We start from the raw sequence: 23,073 nt of genomic DNA, 5'->3' as shown, positions 1-23,073 counted from the left end.
AACTTTTCCAACCTCACTAAAGGGTCAACATTCAAATTAAGGAAAGGCAGAAAACCCTTGCAAGATACTACATAAGAAGACCATCTCAAAGACACAAAATTATTAGACTCTCCAGGGACAAAATGAAAGAAAAAAATGTTAAAGGCAGATAGAGAAAAGGGGCAGGTCACCCACAAAGGGAACCCCAAAGGCTAACAGCAGAACTTTCAGCAGAAACTCTATAAGCCAGAAGAAATTGGGGGCCAATAATCAGCATTCTTAAGGAAAAGAATTTCCAATCAAGAATTTCATATCCGGCCAAACTAACCTTCATATGTAAAGAACAAATAAGATCTTTTTCAGATAAACAAGTGCTGAGGGAATAAGTTAACACCAGACCTGCCTTACGAGAGGTCCTGAAAGGAGTGCTAAATATGGAAAGAAAAGAATGTTACCAGGACCACAAAAACACACAAGTATACAGGCCGGTGACAGTATAAAGCAACCACACAAACAAGTTTGCATAATAACCAGCTAAAAACACGATGTCGGCAGGAGTCCCGGGCTGCCGCTGGCAACATCGTGTCATCCAGCTAAGAAAATTCGCGGGCCGGAGCCACGCGCCTGTGAACCGGAGAGGTCCCACTGCCCGAGTGGAGCCGGGCTGAGATTCTTCTCAAGTTGAGCCTCAGTGATCCTGTGGCCGAAGTTAGCGCCTTGACGTGGGACAACCGAACACGTCGCCGGGAGAGAACTGAGGCGCTTTCTAGCAGTTGTGACGCCAAAATCACGTCTCTGGAGACCCGCGCCCTCCGCCAGCCGGGCGCACCCTCGCCGTTAGCCTTCTTTGTGCGCCGTCCGGACTCCCAGCTCCCGGCCCGGCAGCCGAGCCCCAGCACAAAGCAGTCGGATCGCGCCACCCGCCTCCCGGCTCGCGCCCCCGCCTCGGTTTCCCAACTCTGCGCCGTCGGGCCGCGGCAGGATGATTGCCTAGCATTTGCTTGCCTACTTCTTTTTTTTTTTTTTTTTTTTTACAATTTATTTATTTGCTGGTATGTCAATTTATAAGTTAATAAGGATTATTATAAATTGTGTGTTTTAATTTTATAACAAATAGTATATATATACACATATATAACACAGTTAATGTATATATATAACAGAACAAATATGTTTAATCCTCCTTAAATGGCTGTTGTAGAGTTGGCTTGCCTACTTCTTCACGGAGCTCAACCATGACCAAGTGCAGAAGGTTGACCAGTATCTCTACCACATGCGCCTCTCTGATGAGACCCTCTTGGAGATCTCTAAGCGGTTCCGCAAGGAGATAGAGAAAGGGCTTGGATCCACCACTCACCCCACTGCAGCAGTGAAGATGCTGCCCACCTTTGTGAGGTCCACTTCAGATGGGACAGAACACGGAGAGTTCCTGGCTCTGGACCTTGGAGGGACCAACTTCCGTGTGCTTTGGGTGAAAGTAACGGACAATGGGCTCCAGAAGGTGGAGATGGAGAACCAGATCTATGCCATCCCCGAGGACATCATGCGAGGCAGTGACACCCAGCTGTTTGACCACGTTGACGAATGCCTGGCTAACTTCATGGATAAGCTACAAATCAAAGACAAGAAGCTCCCATTGGGTTTTACCTTCTCGTTCCCCTGCCGCCAGACTAAACTAGACGAGAGTTTCCTGGTCTCATGGACCAAGGGATTCAAGTCCAGTGGAGTGGAAGGCAGAGACGTTGTGGCTCTGATCCGGAAGGCCATCCAGAGGAGAGGGGACTTTGATATCGACATTGTGGCTGTGGTGAATGACACAGTTGGGACCATGATGACCTGTGGTTATGATGACCACAACTGTGAAATTGGTCTCATTGTGGGCACGGGCAGCAACGCCTGCTACATGGAAGAGATGCGCCACATCGACATGGTGGAAGGCGATGAGGGGCAGATGTGTATCAATATGGAGTGGGGGGCCTTCGGGGACGATGGCTAGCTCAATGACATTTGCACTGAGTTTGACCAGGAGATTGACATGGGCTTACTGAACCTGGGGAAGCAACTGTTTGAGAAGATGATCAGTGGGATGTACATGGGGGAGCTGGTGAGGTTTCTCCTGGTGAAGATGGCCAAGGAGGAGCTGCTCTTTAGGGGGAAGCTCAGCCCAGAGCTTCTCAACACCGGTCGCTTTGAGACCAAAGAAATCTCAGACACTGAAGGGGAGAAGGATGGCATCCGGAAGGCCCGTGAGGTCCTGATGCGGTTGGGCATGGACCCAACTCAGGAGGACTGCGTGGCCACTCACCGGATCTGCCAGATCGTGTCCACACACTCTGCCAGCCTGTGCACAGCCACCCTGGCTGCCGTGCCGCAGCGCATCAAGGAGAACACAGGCGAGGAGCAGCTTCGCTCTACTATTGGGGTCGACGGCTCCGTCTACAAGAAACACCCCCATTTTGCCAAGCGTCTACATAAGACCGTGTGGCGGCTGGTGCCCGACTGCTATGTCTGCTTCCTCCGCTCCGAGGATGGCAGTGGCAAAGGTGCAGCCATGGTGACAGCAGTGGCTTACCGGCTGGCCGATCAACACCGTGCCCGCCAGAAGACACTAGAGCCTCTGCAGCTGAGCCATGACCAGCTGTTGGAGGTCAAGAGGAGGATGAAGGTAGAAATGGAGCGAGGTCTGAGCAAGGAGACTCACGCCAGTGCCCCTGTCAAGATGCTGCCCACCTACGTGTGTGCCACCCCTGACGGCACAGAGAAAAGGGACTTCTTGGCCTTGGACCTTGGAGGAACAAATTTCCGGGTCCTGCTGGTCTGTGTTCGGAATGGGAAGTGGGGTGGAGTGGAGATGCACAACAAGATCTACGCCATCCCGTAGGAGGTCATGCATGGCACTGGGGACGAGCTCTTTGACCACATTGTCCAGTGCATCATGGACTTCCTCGAGTACATGGGCATGAAGGGCGTGTCCCTGCCTCTGGGTTTTACCTTCTCCTTCCCCTGCCAGCAGAACAGCCTGGACGAGAGCATTCTCCTCTAGTGGACAAAAGGCTTCAAGGAATCTGGCTGCGAGGGCGAGGACGTGGTGACCCTGCTGAAGGAAGTGATCCACCGGCGAGAGGAGTTTGACCTGGATGTGATTGCTGTGGTGAACGACACAGTCAGAACTATGATGACCTGTGGCTTTGAAGACCCTCACTGTGAAGCTGGCCTCATCGTTGGCATGGGCAGCAATGCCTGCTACATGGAAGAGATGCACAATGTGGAACTGGTGGAAAGAGAAGAGGGGCGGATGTGTGTGAACATGGAATGGGGGGCCTTTGGGGACAATGGATGCCTAGATGACTTCCGCACAGAATTTGATGTGGCTGTGGATGAGCTTTCACTCAACCCCGGCAAGCAGAAGTTCGAGAAAATGATTAATGGAATGTACCTGGGTGAGACTGTCGGTAACATTCTCATCGATTTCACCAAGCGTGGGCTGCTTTTCCGAGGCCACATCTCAGAGCTACTCAAGACAAGGGGCATCTTTGAAACCAAGTTCTTGTCTCAGATTGAGAGTGACTGCCTGGCCCTGCTGCAAGTCCGTGCCATTCTGCAACACTTAGGGCTTTAGAGCACCTGTGACGACAGCATCATTGTTAAGGAGGTGTGCACCTTGGTGGCCCGGGGGGCAGCCCAGCTCTGTGGCGCAGGCATGGCCGCTGTGATGGACAAGATACGAGAAAACCGTGGGCTGGACGCTCTCAAAGTGACAGCGGGTGTGGATGGGACCCTCTACAAGCTACATCCTCACTTTGCCAAAGTCATGCATGAGACAGTGAAGGACCTGGCTCCGAAATGTGATGTGTCTTTCCTGCAGTCAGAGGATGACAGTGGGAAGGGGGCGCTTCTCATCACTGCTGTGTCCTGCCACATCCGTGAGGCTGGACAGCGACAGAATCCCTGAAATCGGAAGGGACTTCCTCTTTCTCTCCCTCTTCCCTGTTTTAAATTATAAGGTGTCATCCCTTTGTGTCAGAGACAGACCCCTTGGCTTTTCCTTGGCAGAGAGGACCCCACTGGACTGGGTTTTGTCTCTGCATCTCATCGTAGAGCTTGGTGGCCGAGCTTGGCCCTATTAAGATAAATACAGTTCCAAATAAGGATTTGTTCACATGTGTCACGACCATTCCCATTGGTTCTCTTAAAACATGAAAATTGTCACCCTTAGTAATCCCCCTTGCCAAATTCCATGTCCCTGTATAATTCTACAGGATGGGGACACTAATGAAGATATGGTTGCTTCACCTTGGAGCCTGAACGTGACATTTCTAGGTGGGGTGCATCCCCCAGCACTGACGTTGTTACTGATTCTCCTGTCAGAGATCTGCGAGGTCTCCACTGAGGATGTGAGCCTGCTTGTCCTACAGGCAGACGTGGGGAGGGGTGAAGGGCGACAATGGGGGGAAATCCATGGATATCCATGCAGCAGCCCCTCTTTAACCTCATCTACAAGCATTTGCCCTGTGGATTCCAGCATTTGCTATTCCTGGAATCAAGGAATCCCAAGTCTGGGCAATGAAACCAAAGCCAGGAGTTGATGCATCCTGCAGTCGGGCCAGCTGTTGTACCTCAGTGGGGTGCACATGTTATCCACGAGCAATAGACCTTTGGGGAAGGGGGAGTTTTTAGTTTGTTTTACAAATTTTTCCTGCAAAAGTGGAAACACTGTATTTTCGTTTTAATTTATATTTGAAATTGTATTTAATTCTTGAAGTAGATCTGCTTCTTCATCTTGACATGTAATGGTCAGTTGTACGGAATGTATTTATATGTTAATTTGTTACGTACACAGATATGCAAGTCTTGTCAGAATTGGCCTCAGTGTAATTAAAGGGCAGAAGAGGAAGATACTGACTAGTCATAGAAATACCTCATTCGCCTGTGGGAAGAGAAAAGAAGCCTCTTCAGGGTGAGTGAATGGCAAAGTGGTTGCTTCTGGCTCCTCATTCCCCTGTGGTCTTGGAAGTGTGTGGAAGGCAGGGACAGAGATGGAGGCGGAGCCAATAGACTGAAGAGACCACAGCAATTGGCTCCTCCATCTAGAGATTTTCTTGGGGCAATATTCCATGGGATGTTAAGCAAAGGAAACCAAAGGAATTGTTTCAAATGGACTCATGGCTTAGAAATCTTTATTCTTAGGGTCAGTAGTAGTCAGTAGTATTTTAAAGCTTCCTGACAAGACAAAGGAAGTCACCAAAGTTTCTTTTTTTAAATTGTATCTAATCCTCAACAACAAACCAAAACAGATTAAACAACCAAATAAAACCTCAGGGACAACATTTTTGGTGTATTTGTGCCCTCCCAGCAAGTTTCATCTTGGGTTTGTATTTTAAATGTTTTACAAGAATTGTTGTCCATGTGCTTCCCTAGGCTGAGCTGGCATTGGTCTGCTGACCTGTTTTTGTGTGTTTTTTTTTTTTAATACACAATATTTATTTCAAACTATTGGGAGGGATGAGAGTGGCTTAAAAACTTCCATCCCTACTTCTCAAGAGTGCAGTTGATTCTGAATCTGAAAGCCCACCTCTGCCCTAAAATACACACAAGCACAGACATTAAACCTGGATACTATATAATAAAAAGAGATGTAACTATTGAATTGGATACAAGGATCAGAATGGAAAGAAACTCACGATGAAATTGCACTCGGTTTTTATATATTTATCAAACTTGTGCTGAGAATAGTGTCTGATTATACGACTTTTAAGCAAAGTTGGGTGTAATTAGGTGAAAATGGCCCAGCTCCTCCTGGGAGCCCACAGGGGCGAGGGGCTGGTCCTTCTCGTTTGCTCTAGTCTCGCTTTGCTGTCTGGTGTAGCTCTTCTGCTGCTCTCATCTGCACTAATTGACCCAAAATGTGGGTGTCTCCTGCTACACAAAAGCTAAAAGCTTTCAAGTAGATTTTAGTTCACTAAAAGGTGCCCACAAAATAGAGATTAATTTTAACTTAAATTTTAAGCTTGAAGATTAGGTACTATCTATGAAGTTACACGTTTTTAAAAAAACGTAGAGATTTGTGTGTGTATGTAGGTATTAAAGATGTGTTGTTGGTTTCCAAAAAGGAACACTAGAAAATAAATTTTGAATGTTTGTGTTCTCAGAATCAGGTTGACAGTCCCTTGCTGACATGGCTTTGCTTTGTGTAAATACAGTGGATCTCAATCTTCGGGGGATTATGAATAGCGAATCATCTCAAATCCTTGAGCACTCAGTCTAGTGAAGATGTTGTCATTATGTACAATACATAACTAGTTTAATTAACTATGTGATGTTAACTATATTAATAAATTTTAACATTTTCCAAAATAAATAAAAAAACATGATGTCATGATAAAATCCACACGTCAATACTAACCTTGAATGTAAACAGATTAAGCACCCCAGTTAAAAGGCACATAATGTCAAGCTAAAGAAGTTAGACCCAAATGTATTCTGTCTTAAAGAGAACCATCTCACATGCAATGACATACATAGGCTCAAATTTAAAAAAGGAGAATAATCTATCATGCAAATGGAAAACAGAAGGAAGCAGACGTTGCTTTCTTAATTTCAGACAAAACAGACTTTAAACAAACAAAGACCAAACAAGACAAAGAAGAGCATTACATAATGGTAAAGGGTTCAATTCACCAAGAAGACCTAACTATTCTAAATATGTAAGCACCCAACACAGGAGCAACGAGCTTCATAAGGCAAGTTCTTGGAGACCTGTAAAGAGACTTAGATTCCAACACAATAATAGTGAGAGACTTCAACACCCCCACTGACAGTATGAGAAAGATCATGGAGGCAAAAAATTAACAAAAATATTCAGGGCCTATACTCAACACTTGACCAAATGAAATTAACAGACATTTACAGAACACTCCACCCCCAAACAACAGAAAATACATTTTTTGTCATAACCACATGGTACATACTCTAAAATCAACCACTCAATGTGACCTCAAACAACACTCAGAAAATTAAGAAAAAAAAGCTTACACCATAATAACCACACTCTCAGACCACAGTGCAACAAAAATAGAATTCAACAGTAAGAAAATTGCTGAAAACCATGTATTTACATGGAAATTAAACAACCTGCTCCTGAAGGACTTTTGGGTAAATAATGAAATTAAGGCAGAAATCAAGAAGTTCTTTGAAACTAGTGAGATCAAATATACAACATATCAGAATCTCTGGGACATAGCAAAGGCCACATAAAGAGGGAAGTTTATAGCACCAAATTCCCACACCAGAAAGTTAGAAACATTTCAAATTATCAACATAACATCACAACTACAGGAACTAGAGAAGCAAGAGCAAACCAACTTCAAAGCAAGAAGAAATAAAGAAATAACCAAAATCAGACCTGAGCTGAAGGAAATTGAGACATGAAAAGCCACTCATAAAATCAACAAATCCAGGAGATGGTCTTTTAAAAAATTAATAAAATACATAGATCACTAGCCAGACTAATAAGAAAAAAAGAAAATCCAAATAAACACAATTAGAAATGACAAAGGGGACATTACCACCTACCCCACATAAAAAAAACAAAAAAAAAAAACACAAAAAACTACTCAGAGACTACTAGAAACACCTTTATGCACAAAAGCTAGAAAATCTAGAAGAAATGTATAAATTCCTGGACACATACATCCTCCTAAGACTGAGCAAGAAAGAAATTGAATCACTGAACAGATCAATCATGAATTCCAAAATTAAATCAGTAATGAAATATCTACCAATTGAAAAAAAAAAAAAAGCCCAGGACCAGATGAATTCACAGCCTAATTCTACCAGATACATAAAAAAGAGTTGATACCACTCCCATTGAAACTATTCCAAAAAATTGAGGAGGAGGGTCTCCTACCCAAAACACTCTATGAGACCAGCATCATCCTGATACCAGAACCTGGCAGAGACACAACAACAACAAAACTCCGGCCAATATCCTTAAAGTACGTAGATGCAAAAATCCTTAACAAGGGGGAGGAGCCAAGATGGCCGAATAGGAACAGCTCCGGTCTACAGCTCCCAGCGCTAGCGACGCAGAAGACGGGTGATTTCTGCATTTCCATCTAAGGTACCGTGTTCATCTCACTAGGGAGTGCCAGACAGTGGGCGCAGGTCAGTGGGTGAGCGCACCGTGCGCCAGCCGAAGCAGGGGTGAGGCATTGCCTCACTCGGGAAGCGCAAGGGGTCAGGGAGTTCCCCTTCCAGAGGTGACAGACGGCACCTGGAAAATCGGGCCACTCCCACCCGAATACTGTGCTTTTCCGACGGGCTTAGGAAACGGTGCCCCAGGAGAGTATAGCCCGCACCTGGCTCAGAGGGTCCTACGCCCACGGAGTCTCGCTGATTGCTAGCACAGCAGTCTGAGATCAAGCAGCAAGTCGGCAGCGAGGCTGGGGGAGGGGCGCCCGCCATTGCCCAGGCTTGCTTAGGTAAACAAAGCAGCCTGGAAGCTTGAACTGGGTGGAGCCCACCACAGCTCAAGGAGGCCTGCCGGCCTCTGTAGGCTCCACCTCTGGGGGCAGGGCACAGACAAACAAAAAGACAGCAGTAACCTCTGCAGACTTAAATGTCCCTGTCTGACAGCTGTGAGGAGAGCAGTGGTTCTCCCAGCACGCAGCTGGAGATCTGAGAACGGGCTGACTGCCTCCTCAAGTGGGTCCCTGACCCCTGACCCCCGAGCAGCCTAACTGGGAGGCACCCCCCAGCAGGGGCAGACTGACACCTCACATGGCCGGCCAGGTACTCCAACAGACCTGCAGCTGAGGGTTCTGTCTGTTAGAAGGAAAACTAACAGAAAGGACATCCACACCAAAAACCCATCTGTACATCACCATCATCAAAGACCAAAAGTAGATAAAACCACAAAGATGGGGAAAAAACAGAGCAGAAAAACTGGAAACTCTAAAAACCAGAGTACCTCTCCTCCTCCAAAGGAATGCAGTTCCTCACCAGCAACGGAACAAAGCTGGACGGAGAATGACTTTGACGAGCTGAGAGAAGAAGGCTTCAGACGATCAAATTACTCCGAGCTACGGGAGGATATTCAATCCAAAGGCAAAGAAGTTGAAAACTTTGAAAAAAATTTAGAAGACTGTATAACTAGAATAACCAATACAGAGAAGTGCTTAAAGGAGCTGATGGAGCTGAAAACCAAGGCTCGAGAACTACGTGAAGAATGCAGAAGCCTCAGGAGCTGATGCGATCAAATGGAAGAAAGGGTATCAGCCCTGGAAGATGAAATGAATGAAATGAAGCGAGAAGGGAAGTTTAGAGAAAAAAGAATAAAAAGAAACGAGCAAAGCCTCCAAGAAATGTGGGACTATGTGAAAAGACCAAATCTACGTCTGATTGGTGTACCTGAAAGTGATGGGGAGAATGGAAACAAGTTGGAAAACACTCTGCAGGATATTATCCAGGAGAACTTCCCCAATCTAGCAAGGCAGGCCAACATTCAGATTCAGGAAATACAGAGAACACCACAAAGATACTCTTCGAGAAGAGCAACTCCAAGACACATAATTGTCAGATTCACCAAAGTTGAAATGAAGGAAAAAATGTTAAGGGCAGCCAGAGAGAAAGGACGGGTTACCATCAAAGGGAAGCCCATCAGACTAACAGCGGATCTCTCGGCAGAAACCCTACAAGCCAGAAGAGAGTGGGGGCCAATATTGAACATTCTTAAAGAAAAGAATTTTCAACCCAGAATTTCATATCCTGCCAAACTAAGCTTCATAAGTGAAGGAGAAATAAAATCCTTTACAGACAAGCAAATGCTGAGAGATTTTGTCACCACCAGGCCTGCCCTAAAAGAGCTCTTGAAGGAAGCGCTAAACATGGAAAGGCACAACCGGTACCAGCCACTGCAAAATCATACCGAAATGTAAAGACCATTGAGACTAGGAAGAGACTGCATCAACTAACGAGCAAAACATAGAGCTAACATCATAATGACAGGATCAAATTCACACATAACAATATTAACTTTAAATGTAAATGGACTAAATGGTCCAATTAAAAGACACAGACTGGCAAATTGGATAAAGACTCAAGACCCATCAGTGTGCTGTATTCAGGAAACCCATCTCACGTGCAGAGACACACATAGGCTCAAAATAAAAGGATGGAGGAAGATCTACCAAGCAAATGGAAAACAAAAAAAGGCAGGGGTTGCAATCCTAGTCTCTGATAAAACAGACTTTAAACCAACAAAGATCAAAAGAGACAAAGAAGGCCATTACATAATGGTAAAGGGATTAATTCAACAAGAAGAGCTAACTATCCTAAATATATATGCACCCAATAGAGGAGCACCCAGATTCATAAAGCAAGTCCTGAGTGACCTACAAAGAGACTTAGACTCCCACACATTAATAATGGGAGATTTTAACACCCACTGTCAACATTAGACAGATCGAGACAGAAAGTCAACAAGGATACCCAGGAATTGAACTCAGCTCTGCACCAAGCAGACCTAATAGACATCTACAGAACTCTCCACCCCAAATCAACAGAATATACATTTTTTTCAGCACCACACCACACCTATTCCAAAATTGACCATATCCTTGGAAGTAAAGCTCTCCTCAATAAATGTAAAAGAACAGAAATTGTAACAAACTGTCTCTCAGATCACAGTGCAATCAAGCTAGAACTCAGGATTAAGAATCTCACTCAAAACCGCTCAACTACGTGGAAACTGAACAACCTGCTCCTGAATGACTACTGGGTACATAACGAAATGAAGGCAGAAATAAAGATGTTCTTTGAAACCAATGAGAACCAAGACACAACATACCAGAATCTCTGGGATGCATTCAAAGCAGTGTGTAGAGGGAAATTTATAGCACTAAATGCCCACAAGAGAAAGCAGGAAAGATCCAAAATTGACACCCTAACATCACAATTAAAAGAACTAGAAAAGCAAGAGCAAACACATTCAAAAGCTAGCAGAAGGCAAGAAATAACTAAAATCAGAGCAGAACTGAAGGAAATAGAGACACAAAAAACCCTTCAAAAAATAAATGAATCCAGGAGCTGGTTTTTTGAAAGGATCAACAAAATTGATAGACCGCTAGCAAGATTAATAAAGAAAAAAAGAGAGAAGAATCAAATAGATGCAATAAAAAATGATAAAGGGGATATCACCACTGATCCCACAGAAATACAAACTACCATCAGAGAATATTACAAACACCTCTATGCAAATAAACTAGAAAATCTAGAAGAAATGGATAAATTCCTCAACACATACACCCTCCCAAGACTAAACCAAGAAGAAGTTCAATCTCTGAATAGACCAATAACAGGAGCTGAAATTATGGCAATAATCAATAGCTTACCAACCAAAAAAAGTCCAGGACCAGATGGGTTCACAGCCGAATTCTACCAGAGGTACAAGGAGGAGCTGGTACCATTCCTTCTGAAACTATTCCAATCAATAGAAAAAGAGGGAATCCTCCCTAACTCATTTTATGAGGCCAGCATCATCCTGATACCAAAGCCTGGCAGAGACACAACAAAAAAAGAGAATTTTAGACCAATATCCTTGATGAACATTGATGCAAAAATCCTCAATAAAATACTGGCAAACAGAATCCAGCAGCACATCAAAAAGCTTATCCACCATGATCAAGTGGGCTTCATCCCTGGGATGCAAGGCTGGTTCAATATACGCAAATCAATAAATGTAATCCAGCATATAAACAGAACCAAAGAGAAAAACCACATGATTATCTCAATAGATGCAGAAAAGGCCTTTGACAAAATTCAACAACCCTTCATGCTAAAAACTCTCAATAAATTAGGAATTGATGGGACGTATCTCAAAATAATAAGAGCTATTTATGACATACCCACAGCCAATATCATACTGAATGGGCAAAAACTGAAAGCATTCCCTTTGAAAACTGGCACAAGACAGGGATGCCCTCTCTCGCCACTTCTATTCAACATAGTGTTGGAAGTTCTGGCCAGGGCAATTAGGCAGGAGAAGGAAATCAAGGGTATTCAATTAGGAAAAGAGGAAGTCAAATTGTCCCTGTTTGCAGATGACATGATAGTATATCTAGAAAACCCCATTGTCTCAGCCCAAAATCTCCTTAAGCTGATAAGCAACTTCAGCAAAGTCTCAGGATACAAAATCAATGTACAAAAATCACAAGCATTCTTATACATCAATAACAGACAAACAGAGAGCCAAATCATGAGTGAACTCCCATTCACAATTGCTTCAAAGAGAATAAAATACCTAGGAATCCAACTTACAAGGGATGTGAAAGACCTCTTCAAGGAGAACTACAAACCACTGCTCAAGGAAATAAAAGAGGATACAAACAAATGGAAGAACATTCCATGCTCATGGGTAGGAAGAATCAATATCATGAAAATGGCCATCCTTCCCAAGGTCATTTACAGATTCAATGCCATCCCCATCAAGCTACCAATGACTTTCTTCACAGAATTGGAAAAAACTACTTTAAAGTTCATATGGAACCAAAAAAGAGCCCGCATCACCAAGTCAATCCTAAGCCAAAAGAACAAAGCTGGAGGCATCACGCTACCTGACTTCAAACTATACTACAAGGCTACAGTAACCAAAACAGCATGGTACTGGTACCAAAACAGAGATATAGATCAATGGAACAGAACAGAGCCGTCAGAAATAATGCCACATATCTACAACCATCTGATCTTTGACAAACCTGAGAAAAACAAGAAATGGGGAAAGGATTCCCTATTTAATAAATGGTGCTGGGAAAACTGGCTAGCCATATGTAGAAAGCTGAAACTGGATCCCTTCCTTACACCTTATACAAAAATCAATTCAAGATGGATTAAAGACTTAAATGTTAGACCTAAAACCATAAAAACCCTAGAAGAAAACCTAGGCAATACCATTCAGGACATAGGCATGGGCAAGGACTTCATGTCTAAAACACCAAAAGCAATGGCAACAAAAGCCAAAATTGACAAATGGGATCTAATTAAACTAAAGAGCTTCTGCACAGCAAAGGAAACTACCATCAGAGTGAACAGGCAACCTACAAAATGGGAGAAAATTTTCACAACCTACTCATCTGACAAAGGGCTAATATCCAGAATCTACAATGAACTCCAACAAATTTACAAGAAAAAAACAAACAACCCCATCAAAAAGTGGGCGAAGGACATGAACAGACACTTCTCAAAAGAAGACATTTATGCAGCCAAAAGACACATGAAAAAATGCTCACCATCACTGGCCATCAGAGAAATGCAAATCAAAACCACAATGAGATACCATCTCACACCAGTTAGAATGGCGATCATTAAAAAGTCAGGAAACAACAGGTGCTGGAGAGGATGTGGAGAAATAGGAACACTTTTACACTGTTGGTGGGACTGTAAACTAGTTCAACCCTTGTGGAAGTCAGTGTGGCGATTCCTCAGGGATCTAGAACTAGAAGTTCCATTCGACCCAGCCATCCCATTACTGGGTATATACCCAAAGGACTATAAATCATGCTGCTATAAAGACTCATGCACACGTATGTTTATTGCGGCATTATTCACAATAGCAAAGACTTGGAACCAACCCAAATGTCCAACAATGATAGACTGGATTAAGAAAATGTGGCACATATACACCATGGATTACTATGCAGCCATAAAAAAGGATGAGTTCATGTCCTTTGTAGGGACATGGATGAAATTGGAAGTCATTATTCTCAGTAAACTATCACAAGAAGAAAAAACCAAACACCACATATTCTCACTCATAGGTGGGAATTGAACAATGAGAACACATGGACACAGGAAGGGGAACATCACACTCTGGGGACTGTTGTGGGGTGGGGGGAGGGGGGAGGGATAGCCTTGGGAGATATACCTAATGCTAGATGACGAGTTGGTGGGTGCAGTGCACCAGCATGGCACATGTATACATATGTAACTTACTGCACATTGGGCACATGTACCATAAAACCTAAAGTATAATAATAATAATAATAATAATAATAATAATTACAATAAAAGAAAAAGAAAAAAATCCTTAACAAAATACTAACAAACTGTATACCTCAGCACATCAAAAAGGAAACTCACCATGATCAAGTAGGTTTTATCCTTGGGCTGCAAGTTTGGTTGAACATATGCAAGTTTGGTTCAACATATGCAAATCAAGAAATGTGATTTCTCACATAAACAGACTTAAAAATGAAAATTATATTATTATCTCAATAGATTCAGATAAATCTTTTGACAAAATTCAACATCCCTTTATGTTATAAACTCTCAACAAACTAGGCATTGAAGGCACATTCCTTAAAATAATAAGAGCCATCTATGACAAACCCACAGCCAATATCATACTGAATGGGCAAAACCGGGAATCATTCCTCTTGAATGCTGGATCATTATAAATATGCCCTCTATAACGATTCCTATTTAATATAGTACTGAAATTCCTGACCAAAAAAATCAGGTATGACGAAGAAATAAAAGGCATCCCAATATGAAAAGAGGAAGTCAAACTACCCTGTTTGTAGAAGTCATGATTCTATATCTAGAAAACCTTGAAGTCTTAGCCCTCAAGCTCCCTGATATAGTAACCAATGTCAGCAAAGTTTCAGAATACAGAAGTCAATGTACAAAAATTAGTAACATTCCTGTACAAAAACAACAGTCAAGCCAAGAGCCAAATCAGAAACAAACTCCCATTTACAATTGCCACAAAAGAAGTAAAATACCTACAAATACAGCTAACCAGGGAGGTGAAAGATCTGTACAACGAGAATTGCAAAACACTGCTCACGGAAACCAGAGATGAAACAAACAAAAAGAAAAACATTCCATGCTCATTGATAGAAAGAATCAATGTCATTAAAATGGCCATAGTGCCCAAAGCAATTTATAGATTCAGTGCTATTTCTATCAAACTACCAATGACACAGAACTTAAAAAAAAACTGTTTTAAAATTCATACTAAACAAACAAAAAAAGATCTTGAATAGCCAAGGCAATTCTAAGCAAAAAGAACAAAGCCGAACGCCTCACATTACCTGAATTTTAATCATATTACAAGGCTGTAGTAAAAACAAACAAAGAAAAAAAAAAACACCAAACCGACAACAATAACAAAAAAAAACCCTCCAGAATGGTACTGGTACAAAAACAGACACACAGAACAATGGAACAGAATAGAGATCCTGGAAACAAGGTTACATGCCTACAACTATGTGATCTTCTACAAAGCTGCCAAAAAACAAGCAATGGGTGAAAAGACTCCCTATTCAATAAATGATGCTGGGATAACTGGCTAGCCATATGCAGAAGATTGAAACTGGACCCTTTCTTACATCAAATAAAAATGTCAACTCGAGATGGATTAAAGACTTAAATTTAAAACCTAAAACTATGAACAACCTAGAAGACAACTTGTGCAATACCATTCTGGACATAGGACCTGACAAAGATTTCATTACAAAGACACCAAAAGCAATTGCAACAGAAACAAAAAATAGACAAATGGGATCTAATTAAACTAAAGAGTTTCTGCACAGCAAAAGAAACTATTAACAGAGTAAACAACTGGAATGATGGGAGAAAATCTTTGCAAACTATGCATCTGACGAAGGTCTAATATCTAGCATCTATAAGAAACTTAAACAAATTTACAAGTAAAAAAAACTTCATTAAAAAATGGGCAAAGTACATCCACAGACACTTCTTAAAAGACATACATGCAACCAAGAAGCATATGAAAAAAACTCAACATTGCTAATCATTAGAGAAATGCAAATCCAAACTACAATGAGATTCCAGCTCACACCAGTCAGAATGCTTATTATTAAAATGTCAAAGAATAACAGATGCTGGTGACGTTGTGGAGAAAAGGGTATGCGTATACACTGTTGGCAGGAATATAAATTAGCTCAGCCATTTTTAAAAGCAATGTGGTGATTTCTCAAAGAATTTGAAATAGAATGACCATTCCACTCAGCAATCTAATTATTGTGTATATATCAAAATAATATAAATCATTGTATCATAAAGACACATGCATGTGTATTTTCATTGCAGCACTATTCACAATAGCAAAGACATAGAATCCACCTAAATGCCCAGCAATGGTAGACAAGATAAAGGAAATGTGGTACATATATACCATGGAATATTACACATCCATATAAAAAACCAAAATCATGTGTGTCTGTGGTTTTTTTTTTTTCAGTAACATAGATGATGTTGACGGTGATTATCCTGTGCAAAGTAACACAGGAACAGAAAACCAAATAATGCATGTTCTCACTTATAAGTGAATGCTAAACAATGAGAACATGTGGACACAAAGAGGGGAACAACAGACACTGGGGCCTACTTGAGGGTGAAGGTTGGGAGGAGGGAGAGCATCAACATAATACCTGTTGTTTAGTATGCTTACTACCTGGGTGACAACATAACCTGTACAGAAAATCACCATGATGTGCAGTTTACTTATAAAGCAAACCTGCACATGGATCTCTGACCCTAAAATAAAATTATAAAAGAAAATAATCTAATTTCACTCTTCTGCATGTGGATATCCAGTTATCCCAGCACCATTTTTTTTAAGGAAACCATCATTCCCCATTGTATGTTTTTGGCACTCTTGTTGCAGATCAGCTGACTGCATCTGTGGGGATCTATTTCTGTGCTCTCTATCCTTTTCCATTGGTAGCTATGTTGGTCTTTATGTTAATAACATACTATTTTAATTATTGTAACTTTATAATATATTTTAAAATCAGAAAGTCTGATGCTTCCATCTTTATTTTTTTTTTAAATATCACTTTGTATATTCTGAATCTTCTGTGGTTTCACATGAATTTTAGGGTGTTTCTAGGACTGTATAAAACCCACTGGAATTTTGATAGGGATAGCATTGAATCTGTACATCACTTTTGGTAGTATGTGCAGTTTAGCAATATTAATTCTTCTAATTCATTAACATTAAATGTCCTTCTATTTATTTGTGCCCCTTAATTCCTTTCATTGAAGTTCAGTAGTTTTCAGTGTATAAGTCTTTTAGCAACTTGGTTGACTTTACTCATAAGTATTATTTTTACATTTTTATGCTATTGTAAATGGAATTGTTTTCTTAATTTTCTTTTAGGATGGTTCATTGTTAGTGTATATAAATGTAGCTTATTTTATGTTGACTTTGTATCCTGAAATTTTATTGAATTCTTTTATTAGTTCTAATAATACTTTTGGAGTTTTTGGGGTTTCTACAAATTAGGATCATGTCATCTACAAACAGACATAATTTTACTTCTTCCTTTGTTATTTGCATTTCTTTTATTTATTTTTTCTTATCTAATTACTCTGGCTAGTGCTTTCAGTGCTATGTTGGAGAGAAGTAGCGAGAGTGGGCATCCTCATTCGATTTTCAATAACAGAGGTCAAATGTGATGTGATGTTAACAGTTATCTTTTCACATACACCTTTTATTATATTGAGGTACATTCCTTGTACACCTGTTTTGTTGGGTATTTTTATTATGAAATAACATTCAACTTTGTTAAATGCTTTTTTCATATCTATTGAGGTGATCATATGATTTTTGTTCTTCATTATGTTAATGTGATATATCACATCAATTGATTTACATATGTTGAATCATCCTTGCATCTCAGGGATAAGTCCCTTTCATCATGGCGTATGATCTTTTTAATGTCCTGTAGAATTTAGTTTTCCAGTATTTTGTTGAGAATTTTTGCATCTATATTTATAAGGAATATTTTTTCTTTTTTTTTTTAATTTTGTATTATACTTTAAATTTTAGGGTACATGTGCACAACGTGCAGGTTTGTCACATATGTATACATGTGCCACGTTGGTGTGCTGCACCCATTAATTCTTCATTTAACAATAGGTATATCTCCAAATGCTATCCCTCCCCTGTCCCCCCACCCCACAACAGGCCCCGGTGTGTGATGTTCCTCTTCCTGTGTCCATGTGTTCTCATTGTTCAATTCCCACCTATGAGTGAGAACATGTGGTGTTTGGTTTCTTGCCCTTGCAATAGTTTGCTGAGAATGATGGTTTCCAGCTTCATCCATGTCCCTACAAAGGAGACGAACTCATCATTTTTTATGGCTGCATAGTATTCCATGGTGTATATGTGCCACATTTTCTTAATCCAGTCTATCATTGCTGGACATTTGGGTTGGTTCCAAGTCTTTGCTATTGTGAATGGTGGCACAAAATAGAGGCACCAAAGGTGGGCACATCATGCCGGGACAAGGTGAGGGAATACCTGGAGGTACTCTTGGTGGGGGTCCCCAAGGAGGGAGACCAGGAGGCATACCTGGAGTTGGACCTGGGAAAGGGAGAGGGGGTCAAGCCTCATGGTGGTCCTAGAGGTAAAAGTTGGGGTAAAGGCCCTTGGAGTCCTGGCATTTTGGATGGTCTCAGGAATGGAGGAGCTCCTGGAGGTGGACCAGGAGGAAGGCCCGTAGGTGGCCCAGAGGCCGTAATGGTAGAGCAGGTGGTGGTCCAAGAGGTGGTGGTCCTGGCATGGGAGGTGCTTGTATCTGAGAAGGAGGAGCAGACCGCGGGGGAGCCTGCTGCTATGAAGAAGCAGTGGATGTGCCATCAGCATGAGATTCCTCTTTATTCTGTTTTTCTGATTGCTTTTCTGCTTCAGAGTCATCAGAATCATCTTCATCACCGTCCGCTGAAAATTCTTCTACTGCCCATCACTCCTCAGGGATTTCTTGACCTGCCATATGAAGCATCATAGCTTGAAGAGGAGTTAGTTCCTTCATGTTCTTCTTTTTCTTCCTTGATTTTCCAGGCATATTTGCAAACTGTACACTAGGACCTGACTTCTTTTCTTCATTGTTGTCTCTCTCACCATCATCATGGTGCACAAATTCATCCCCCTCACTTTCTCCATCTGATCCGTCGGTGTCACTGTCATCAGTACTTTCATCATGCTTATCTTGATCCATGTCCTCAGGATAGCCATCATCTTCACTGGTGCTAGAAACATCATCATCATGACCTCTCTGGGCAAGTGCAGGACTATAAAACATGTCTTCTTCATCTCGCCTACGTGGGGGGAGATCTAGGGTGAAACACACTTTACGGCTGTACATCTGCACGACTTGAGGAGGAGGTGGGCCAGAGAGAGGGTAAAGAGGTTTTCTGCCATGGGGCAAACATGGAACACCATGTCCAAGAAGAGCAAGGATAGAAACTGCCCGAGTTGGACGTCCACAGGCTGAGGTTTTCTTAAGGATGGAGGGTGGCTGGGCACCAGGAAGTGGAATGTCTTCGATCAAAATGTTGGAAGGAACATGTGGCATATCTGACAGGGGAATACTCTCCATTTCCACATGCAGAGCATTCTTGATGGCATCAAAATGTTGGCTAAGTTGAGCCCTCTTCTGTTTATACTCTACTTCTAGCTTTCTCAGTTCTTTGTAAATATCTGGATTCTCTTTTTCATAGAGTCGTAGAATACCAAAGGTTTCACGCAGCTTTTTACGCTTGTCTTTTAATACTTTCTCATTTAATTGTGGCTGTTACACTGGGTTAAACTCCATTTCATCCAATTTCTCCATGTCTCAGATAATCTGTTTGGGATCCTTCATCCTTAAAACTGCAGCTGGAACCATTATGTGCTGTTTTTTGCTCTTCTTCAATTCTCTCTTCCGGGCTTCCTTTTGGGCTTGGTCTATGGGGTTCATAAAGTTTCCACTCTTGGTTGATGATGTAGATCTCCGTTCCATGGTCACAATTTGTATGGTTTACTGGTTCATTTAAAAAAATATTAAGAAAAACACTTCTGCTGTGCTCCCAGGACTGCGAGAAGCAGGGAGGGTGGGATTTCTGGCCTCTTTCACTTCTTAAGAGCCTTCAACTCGGCCTCTCGGTCAACCCCTCAGCCACCACCATCTTGAAACCTCGCGTGCCTCCTAGTGACGCTATTTCTTGAAATATTTGGTAGAATTCAACAGTGAAGACAGTGAAGACAATTCATTCTGGGCTTTCCTTTACTGTGAGGTTTTTGATTACTGTTTCAATCTGTTTGCTCATTATTGGTCCATTCAGATTTTCAATATCTTCATGATCCAGTAAGTTATATGTTTCTGAAAATTTATCCATTTTTCCTAAGTTATCTAATTTGTTGATGTATAATTATTCATAGTGGTCTTTTATAATCTTTTGTATTTCTGTGATACGGGTTGCAGTGTTTGCTCTTTACGATTTTATTTGGGTTTTCTCTTTTTTTCAGTGTCACTAAAGCTTTTTCTGTTTTGCTTACTTTTTTGGAAAAATAATTATTGGTTTCATTGATTTTTTTTCTTTTTTTATTGTTAGGCCACCAGATTTATTATTTAAATCTGAAATACTATATTCTATACTTATTTCTATTTTCTTTTTACATTATTTCTGCTGTAATCATTATTAATTCCTTCTCACTTTGGACTTAGTTTTTTCTTCCTTTTGTAGTTCATTGATATGTAATATTGGGTTGTTTACTTGAGATGTTTTTTCTTTTAAAATGTTGATTTTTATTGCTATAAACGTCCCTCAGTAGTGCTTTAGCTACATTTAATAACTTTTGGCATTTTGTGTTTTAATTTTTATTCCTCTCAAAATATTTAATGATTTCCATTTTTATTTCTCCTTTGACCTATGTGTTTTTTAGATGTGTGCTGCTTAATTTCTACATATTTGTACATTTTCCAATTATCTTTCTGTTATTGATTTCTGGTCTCCTTCCACTGTGGTTGGAAAGGAACTCGGTATTATTTAAATATTCTTAAATTTGCAAATACTTGTTTTGTGGCCTAAGATGTGGTCTGTCCTGGAAACATGTTCTATGTATTTGAAATCAATGTGAATTTTGTTGCCCTTGGGTGGAATTGTCTCTATGTATATACATAGGCCCATTGGATCTACAGTGCTTTTCAAATGCACTCTTTTCTTGTTGATTTTCTGTCAGGATGATTTACCCATTATTAAAAGCAGGATATTGAAGTATTTTGCTGTTATTGTATGGCTCTCTATTTTGTCCTTAATTTCTGTTATTTGCTTTATGTATTTTTGTGCTTTGATATTGGGTGCCTATATATTTATGCCTTCCTAATTGATATTTTTATCATTTTATAATGTCCTTGTTTTTTTCTCATGACAGTTTTTTACATAAAGCCTATTTTTGTCTAATGTAAGTATAGGCACATATGCTTTCTTTTGCTTGCCATATATATGGAATGTCTTTTCTATACCTTCATTTTCAATCTATGTGTGCCCTTAAAGGTGAAGCGAGTCTCCTGTAGACAGAATATAATCAGGTTTTATTTTATTTTTCCATTTAGCTATTCTATGTATTTGGATTAGAAAGTTTAATCCATTTATGTTTAAAGTAATTACTAATAGGAAAAACTTCCTATTTCCATTGTGTTCATTACTTGTTGTCTGTTTTATAGTTCTTTTGCTTCTTTTTTCCTTTCTTGATGTCTTTTTTGTGTCATTAATTTTTTTGTAGTGATGTTCTTTGATTATTTTCTTTTCTATTGAGTAGCTTATTTTCTTCTAATTACCATGAGAATTACCTAAAACAGCTTATAGTAATAATAGTGTATTTCAAGCTGCTAACAAATTAACTTTACTCTCCTACACAAATTTTACACTTTTACTTCTTTTCCTCCCCATACTTTGTTATTTTTGTCACAATTTGCATCTTTTTTTTATGAATATGTCAACAATTCTTGTAGTTACAATTATTCCTAATATTTTTGAATTTTAACTTTATACTAAACTTAAAAGTGATTTGTGCATCATCATTACAGTATTAGAATATTCTCTTTTGTTTATAAATTTACCTTCACCAGGGAGATCTATACTGTTACATACTTTCATGTTGTTATTTAGCATTTCTTTTCTTTCAACTGAAAGACTTCCCTTTAACATTTCTTAGAAAGCAGGTCTAGTGGTTATGAACTTTCTCAGGTTTTTGTTGTCTGGGAAAGTCTTTATCTTTCCTTCATTTTTAAAGCACAATTTTCCCAGATATGGTATTTTTAGGTGTCAGGCTTTATCTTTCCTTCATTTTTAAAGGACGATTTTGCCAGATACAGTATTTCGAGGTGCCAAGTTTTTCTTTCAAGTTTTGGCATGTATCATCCTACTTCCTTATAGGTAGTGAGGTTTTTGCTGAGAAATCTGTTGATAGTCTTTGGGGAGGCCCTTTGTTCTTCAGTCATTTTTTTTGGCTGCTTCCAAATTTTTTATCTTTGACTTTTGACAACAATTTGATTATAATGTGCCTTGCTATGGAATTATTTTGCTTGTTTCTATTTGAGGTCTTTAGGCCTCATGAATCTGAAGAATAATTTCCTTCTTTAGATTTTGGAATTTTTGACCATTATTTTTTTAAATAAGCTTTCTGTCTCTTTTTATCTTCTTCTGACAATCCCATTATGGATACAATGGTTGTCTTGATTGTATCCAACATATTGCATAGGTTTTCTTCATTATTTTTCATCCTCTTTTATTTTGGCTTTTCTGACTGGATAATTTCAAATGAGTTGTCTGAGTTTGCTGAGCCTTTCTTCTTTATGATTAAGTCTATTGTTGAAGCTTTCTATTTAATGTTTAAATTTTGTTATTATATTGTTGAGCTCTAGAATTTCAGCTTGGTTCTTTGGTATGGTTTGTCTTTTTCTTGATATTTTCATTGTTCAAGTATCATTTCCCTCATTTTATTTGTCTTTCTGTGCCCTCTTATAGCTCACTGAGCTTTATTTTCTCAATTCTTTGTGTTCCATGTAGCTTTACCTTGGTGTCCAAACATTTGAGGAAGCCTCTCAAATGTGTGTGTGTGTGTGTGTGTGTGTGTATGCATCTTTTACTCTTCTCCCTCCCTCCTTGGGGAGAAGTTTCAGTGTTGTAAACCTTCTTCTAATTACACACAGCTGTGCTGGCCATGATAAGCTGTCCTCCTCTTTTACCTAGAATGGTGCTTTTATAGCTTGGACATTTGAGGCACACTCTACTTCTCTCCCTCCA

General features: G+C 40.5%; 1 protein-coding gene and 2 pseudogenes across 1 annotated transcript; 2 read left to right on the top strand and 1 right to left on the bottom strand.

Moving 5' to 3' along the window:
• Positions 1-524: 524 nt before the first annotated feature.
• On the top strand, positions 525-2,204 carry LOC129052824 (hexokinase-2-like). The gene is made up of 2 exons (XM_054544183.2): positions 525-632; positions 1,181-2,204. The coding sequence occupies exons 1-2, from the start codon at positions 525-527 to the stop codon at positions 1,973-1,975; spliced, it is 903 nt and encodes a 300-aa protein (XP_054400158.1). The 3' UTR covers positions 1,976-2,204.
• LOC100433892 (hexokinase-2-like) lies at positions 2,015-3,931 on the top strand (annotated as a pseudogene).
• Positions 3,932-11,066: 7,135 nt separating this feature from the next.
• On the bottom strand, positions 11,067-19,787 carry LOC100433521 (WW domain-binding protein 11-like; annotated as a pseudogene).
• Positions 19,788-23,073: the final 3,286 nt, after the last annotated feature.

This window comes from Pongo abelii, chromosome X (genome assembly GCF_028885655.2).
Source record: "Pongo abelii isolate AG06213 chromosome X, NHGRI_mPonAbe1-v2.0_pri, whole genome shotgun sequence".
Taxonomy (NCBI): domain Eukaryota; kingdom Metazoa; phylum Chordata; class Mammalia; order Primates; family Hominidae; genus Pongo; species Pongo abelii.
The sequence above is the reverse complement of the archived record's forward strand: the minus strand, read 5'-3'. Positions and strand labels throughout refer to the sequence as shown.

Bases quoted from the DNA above. Each gene is read 5' to 3' on its own strand.
- LOC129052824 (XM_054544183.2), top strand. From the start codon at position 525: ATGTCGGCAGGAGTCCCGGGCTGCCGCTGGCAACATCGTGTCATCCAG. The intron at 633-1,180 runs GTGGAGCCGGGC...TGGCTGTTGTAG, and splicing joins GGAGAGGTCCCACTGCCCGA to AGTTGGCTTGCCTACTTCTT.